Genomic DNA, 6710 nt, shown 5'->3' on the forward strand with positions numbered 1-6710 from the left:
GGCGAATGCAGCAGCGCCTCCCCAGCCCTAGTCTGCTGGGAAGCGGGTAGGAGCCTCTGCCTCCCCAGCCTTGGTCTGCTGGCAGCAGCGGGTCTGGGGGGGCGTGACTGCGGGCGGAAGCTGAAGCCACCAGGCCAGCCCCGGTCTGCCGGTGGGAGAGCCGGTTGGGGTCTTGGCCAGTAGGGGACAGCTGCAGTCACGCCCCGCCAGCCCTGGGTTGGGTCGCCCGCCATCCAGGTCACAGATAGCAGGCCTGGATGGCGGAGGGGCAGGCACGATGGCACTGCCCCATCCTGCCGGCAGTATGCAAATTAGCCGCCATCTTTGTTGGCGGTTAACTGCCATCTTAGTTGGCAGTTAATTTGCATATTGCCCATGATTAGCCAATGGGAAGGGTAGCGGTCGTACGCCAATTACCATGTTTCTCTTTTATTAGTGTGGATTAGAGGCCTGGTGCACAGATTTGTGCACTAGTGGGGTCCCTCAGCCTGGTCTGCGGGGATCGGGCCAAAAAAGGCTCTCCAAAATCCCCCGAGGGGTCCCGGATTGCAAAGGGGTGCAGGCCAGACCCAGGGACCACACCAGTGCACGATTGGGGCTGGAGGGGACCGCAGGAGGGCTCCAGGGCTTGTCCGGCCCATCTCACACAGTCCTGATCAGACGATCAGGGCCGGTCAGCCAGGGAGGGACCTCAGGAGGTTGGCCAGCTGGGGAGGGACCACGGGAGGGCTCCAAGGTGTGTCCGGCCCCTCTTGCCCAGTCCCAATTGAGGCCGTCTCACCCAGTCCCGATGGGGGGCTGATTGGGGCTAGCCAGCCAGGGAGGGACTTCAGAAGGTTGGCTGGCTGGGGAAGGACTGCAGGAGGGTTCCAAAGCGTGTCCGGCCTGTCTCGCCCAATCCTGATCGGCCAGACCCCAGCAGCAAGCTAACCTACCAGTTGGAGCATCTGCCCCCAGGTGGTCAGTGCACGTCATAGCGATTGGTCAAATGGTCGAACGGTCTTTTATTATATAGGATCTGAGATATCGTTTTCCTGGCCAATTCATTGAATGATCACTTCATGCCAAAATTCACTTCCATGCATTTTAAAACCATATTCTTCTTGCACATTACAGTAATCTTGAAGGGGGGGGAATTAACCTCCTCATTGGATGCTGAGAAAATTGTTCTGCTGTTATGACATACTGCATCTTGTACATACTTCTGTTGTACTACTTGTAATACCTTGCAGGTTTGTGTTTACACATACTTTCTTGAAAGTATTTGTTACAAGTTTGAGGCTGTAACTTCTTGTAAGAGGGACATTGTTTTGTATGTCTTCTTTTTAATATGTTTTTATTGATTTTTAGAGAGAGAGGAAGGGAAAGAGATAGATAGAAACATCAGTGAGAGAGAAACATCACCAATCAGCTGCCTCCTGCATGCCCCCTATTGGGGATAAAGCCCGCAACCCAGGCATGTGCCCTGGCCAGGAATCAAACCTGTGTCCTATTGGTTCATGGGTCAATGCTCAACCACTGAGCCACACTGGCTGAGCTGTTTTGTATGTCTTGGCATCCCAGAGAATGAATGCAGTTTTAGGGTACAAAGTGACTTCACAGTAAATAGTTTAAAATGAGTTATTAAATAAATTTGGTGGCAAGTACTTATACTTTGATTTTGTTTTCCTCACAATGGAAATCACAAAAATAACAGGCTTTCTTTACAAGTTTTCTTATGAATGCCACAAAGAAACAGGATCAAAACTAGTGCCTAATATCTAGTCAACTTGTTGTGAACACAGTTTCTATCCATTGCAGGGATTAGTGTCATTCAAGGATGTGACTGTGGACTTCACACAGGAGGAATGGCAGCACCTAGATCCTGCTCATGTTGGAAAACTATTGCCACCTCATTTCTGTGGGTAAGAAAACCTTTCTGACACTTTCAATAGCATGTATTTTCTTTCATAGTGCCTAAAGTATTTCTTTCATAGTGCCTAAAGTATGTGTGATCTGAATTTCAAGGATAACAGGTGATGATTCCTTTGTGTTTAACAGAAAGAATGATTATATCTTTCACTTGCACAGTACAAGGTGTTAAGTTTACTGTTACACAAAGGTGTATCTTAATATGCAGTATTGGAAATGCAGTATTAAAAAAAACCTTACTAGTTTTTTCAAGCATATTGAACCTTAAGCAACTTAATCCAAATCTTTCCTTATCAGGGTGTCACATGACCAAGCCTGATGTGATCCTGAAGTTGGAACGAGGAGAAGAGCCATGGACATCACTGACAGGTCAGACCTGCTTAAGTGAGTTTCTGACTCTAAAACAGATGAAACTAGTGGAATATAAACGTTTAAATGGTTATGAAGTTGGTGACAAGATATCTATCACTTACTTATTATTTGTTTTTTATATGAAATTGAAATGCTTAATTATTCAAGGACTAACATAATAAGTCTTAATCTGGTCTTTTCAATTCTCTCTTGGAAACTCTTCCTAATTTCCACTTAATCCAGGCTACTAACTTTTCTCCAACAATGTAGGATTTGTCATATCTGTGTTTTTCATTGTGTTGTATTCTCACTTTCACAAACTGTGTATCTTATGGTTCAGTCATGAGATTTCTTCTCCACGAATTATTTCTTGACTACTCATCATATCCACTGTTGTGTGTTTTTCTGTTAATTCCCTTGCTACTTGTGAATTATAACATATATAGTAGTTGGAAATGATTAGATAGTGTAATATCTGATTGTACATGGTTTATGCTTAAGAATCCTTTCCCTCAAAGATAAGATCCCTGTTTCAGTCTTTGCTGTAGGTATTTAGTACTTGCTTCATGAACTTTTTGTGGAGCTATACAGGGGAGATATCTTGTTTCCCTCATTCAGAAAGCATGTACTTATAAGTTCCTTTTAGGATATACCTTTTTAGGCCATGGCAGTATACATTCTGAATAAAATGTTTTGTTTCTACCAAACATTACCTATGACACATAAAATCAATGTAAACTTTTTATGGCTGAGATTTGTCAGATATAGGAACAACCCTTAAAACTTGCTTGAATATGAAGAGTGATTCTAAGGGGTTTAAAGTTTTGTTTACAGAAAAAATTCCTTGTATGTTAGTATTGATGGTAATGGACTCAAGGCAGAAAAATATTTGTGAGCCTAGGTTTAGCATTGCCCCACTAGATTTGGATGATTGCAAAGTAACAGAAGTCAAATATAGCTCTAAACTTATAAGAGAAATGAAGGTGAAAGTTAAAGAACAATCTAGAACCAGAATGAACAATCTCATCTGGAGTTGGGAATGTTACTGTAAATTGGGGAAATTGAACAGTCTTTCTTTAAACCTGAAAAAATAAGTCAGCAATTAAAAAGAGGAATAGTTATAATTGATGGTCATGAGAGTTGGTTTTTTTTTAACAATTCTGAAAGAATTGGTAGTAACAGCAATCTGAATACACCAGTGAGTATAACCCTAGTCAGTTTTAAATTTCCTGTTGTGTTCTCTTAGTTTTGTTTTTTTTTTTTTTCAGAAGAGAAAATGATTCCCAGCTATATGGAGAATTAGACCTAGACTATAGGATAGTTTTTCTAAACACTAGGAAATTAATTGATGCTTAGAATCATTAATTAACTATTGATAGCTACAAGGACAGGGGTGGTAGAACAACTGGAAGTGTTTTACCTTGCAATCCAAAAGTGATAAATAAAAGTATAGGCTCTGATCTGTGTCCTCCCAAAGTAATCCTTTCTCTAATATTTTCCCTGAATAAGCTTTTCTACTAATCTTGTCAATCCTACTTAAAGCTTAATGCCCTTGATAGTTTCACTTTATTGCCTATGAATCTACCTATCAAAATATCAATCCTCTTCCACCATTTTTGTCTTCTCTTCACTGCTTCTTATGTTCGGTCAACTTTATGTATGATGTTCTGGTGCAAAGTGGAAAAGTTATTAGCATTCACTGCTTATTTTTTTATTCTTTTCCACACTGAAGCAGATGTTTCATTTAGCTTTTGTGTCCCATGCAGTGAGTAATTTGTCTAATGTCTTCTTTTGCCTCACATAATAGACCCTAGTTCAATTCCTTTTATAGCAAATGTGTGAACATTCACAAGTTATTATTAATTATATTCTTTTCTAGAAAAAAACTGGAAACCTGAAGACTTTTTAGTGAAATTCAAGGAACACCAACATAAGTATTCTAGATCAGTTGTATTCATCGGTCACAAAAAACTGATTAAGGAGAACAATAATGTGTGTGACAACACACTTACTTTAAGCAAAAACCCTATAAATTCAAAAAATCTAATTCCTGAATATAACCATTATGGAAAGATTTTTAAAAATGTATCAGAATTAATCATCAATAATATAAGTCCTGCAAGAAAGAGGCATAGTGAGTATGATGGATATGAGAAGTCACTCTTTAGTGCTAAATCAGAGACAGCTCACTATGGAGTCAAATCCCATAATCAAAATGGTAGGGCTATCAGTCATAATGAAGTTCGGATGCAGTATCGTAAGATGGAAACTCCAGCACAGTCATTTGGATATAATGACTGCGAGAAATTATTGCTTAAAAAAGGAAGCTTACTTACATATCAGAGAACATACATAAAAGAAAACACATCTGAATATAATAAAAGGAGAAGAGCAACCAATATTGAAAAAAAACATATTTGCACTGAATGTGGAAAGTCCTTCTGCAGGAAGTCAGTATTAATTCTGCATCAGGGAATTCACACAGAGGAAAAACCCTATCAATGTCATGAGTGTGGAAGTTCATTTAGAAGGAAGTCATATCTCACTGATCATCAGAGAACACACACAGGAGAGAAACCCTTTGTTTGTAATGAATGTGGTAAGTCCTTTCGTCTAAAGACAGCCCTCACTGATCATCAGAGAACACATACAGGGGAGAAATCATATGAATGTCTACAGTGTAGGAATGCCTTCAGATTGAAGTCACATCTCATCCGTCATCAGAGAACTCATACAGGAGAGAAACCATATGAGTGTAATGACTGTGGGAAGTCTTTCCGCCAGAAGACAACACTCTCTCTACATCAGAGAATTCATACAGGAGAGAAGCCTTATATTTGTGTAGAATGTGGGAAGTCCTTTCACCAGAAGGCAAACCTTACTGTACATCAGAGAACTCATACAGGGGAAAAGCCGTATATTTGTAATAAATGTGGGAAATCCTTTTCCCAGAAGACAACTCTTGCTCTTCATGAGAAAACTCATAATAAGGAGAAACCCTATATTTGTAATGAATGTGGAAAGTCCTTCCGCCAGAAGACAACCCTTGTATCACATCAGAGAACACATACTGGGGAAAAATCTTATGAATGCCCTCACTGTGGGAAGGCCTTTAGAATGAAATCATACCTCATTGATCATCACAGAACTCACACGGGAGAGAAACCATATGAATGTAATGAATGTGGAAAATCCTTTAGTCAGAAGACAAATCTCAATCTACACCAGAGAATCCATACAGGGGAAAAACCCTATATTTGTAATGAATGTGGGAAGTCCTTTCGCCAGAAAGCAACCCTCACTGTACATCACAAAATACATACAGGTCAGAAATCCTATGAATGTTCTCAGTGTGGGAAAGCCTTTAGCAGGAAGTCCTATCTCATTCATCATCAAAGAACTCATACAGGAGAGAAACCATACAAGTGCAATGAATGTGAAAAGTGCTTCCGCCAGAAGACAAATCTAATTGTACATCAGAGAACTCACACAGGGGAGAAACCCTATATTTGTAATGAGTGTGGTAAGTCCTTTAGTTATAAGAGAAACCTCATTGTCCATCAGAGAACTCACAAGGGAGAAAAAATGGACATGCAATAAAATGTGATTTCTTTGGGAAGCGTTCCTTCCCAAGTTATTGTAAAACTTTAGTTTTTAAAAGCATGCTAATAAGGTCATTTTAATCACAGATATTATTAATTTAAAGTACCATACAGCATAACTTTTTACTGCTTACTAGCATAAAAATTGGTATGATCATTGTTACTGAACTCTATCAGCAGTGAATCTAATTTTTGTTTTCAAGTTCTGATGACTCAATTTACTTTTTAAAAACTTATACAGGGAGAGGCAAGATTTTTAAATGGCCAAAAGCATTAGTCTTCATAACAGAAATGAAATATGAACTATATTTCTCATTGCATTTGGTAAAAAAAAAACACATAGTTATTACTTCCCCAAAGATTATCACTTCCCTGGCTTATAACAGCATGAAGTAGTTTTTGCATGTCTTTACATATCTTTATCACACATCATGAATTCTTTTGTGTCTTTTTTCACTCAACATTCTGAAGATTCATACATTGTGTGGCAGTAGTGTTTTCATATTTATTTTGTATAGTATTCCACTTTTAAAATATCCTGCTGTTTATCCTCTTGATGGTTATTTGTATTTTTTATAATTTTGTGTTATAATAAAGTTACTACTATAAGTATTCTTGTATATTTCTTTGTGCATGTGTGTATGTATTTCTGTTGATTTTACATTAAGACTGGAATTACTCCATCCAAAGGGATATGTAAGCTTTTTCAGTTTATGATAGATACTGCCAAACATCTCAGACCTTTCTCAGCTTTGGAAAGTAACAGCTCTGATTGTAATCAATGTGGAGAAAGGTCTTTAGTAATCATTCAACTGGAGAATTCCTATTAAATCAAATCCTTATGAT

General features: G+C 38.9%; 1 protein-coding gene across 1 annotated transcript; it reads left to right on the forward strand.

The window, feature by feature from the left end:
- The first annotated feature begins 1797 nt into the window (after positions 1 to 1797).
- Positions 1798 to 6483, forward strand: ZNF567 (zinc finger protein 567). Its single transcript, XM_006098623.3, has 3 exons — positions 1798 to 1904; positions 2209 to 2295; positions 4142 to 6483. The coding sequence occupies exons 1-3, from the start codon at positions 1871 to 1873 to the stop codon at positions 5860 to 5862; spliced, it is 1842 nt and encodes a 613-aa protein (XP_006098685.1). The 5' UTR covers positions 1798 to 1870; the 3' UTR covers positions 5863 to 6483.
- The last annotated feature ends 227 nt before the right edge of the window (positions 6484 to 6710 follow it).

The sequence above is a fragment of the Myotis lucifugus genome, unplaced genomic scaffold, assembly GCF_000147115.1.
Source record: "Myotis lucifugus unplaced genomic scaffold, Myoluc2.0 scaffold_244, whole genome shotgun sequence".
Classification (NCBI taxonomy): Eukaryota; Metazoa; Chordata; class Mammalia; order Chiroptera; family Vespertilionidae; genus Myotis; species Myotis lucifugus.

Coding starts and splice junctions, on each gene's coding strand:
- ZNF567 (XM_006098623.3), top strand. CDS start 1,871: ATGTTGGAAAACTATTGCCACCTCATTTCTGTGG. Junction 1,905..2,208: donor TTGCCACCTCATTTCTGTGG/GTAAGAAAACCT, acceptor TTTCCTTATCAG/GGTGTCACATGACCAAGCCT. Junction 2,296..4,141: donor GACAGGTCAGACCTGCTTAA/GTGAGTTTCTGA, acceptor ATTCTTTTCTAG/AAAAAAACTGGAAACCTGAA.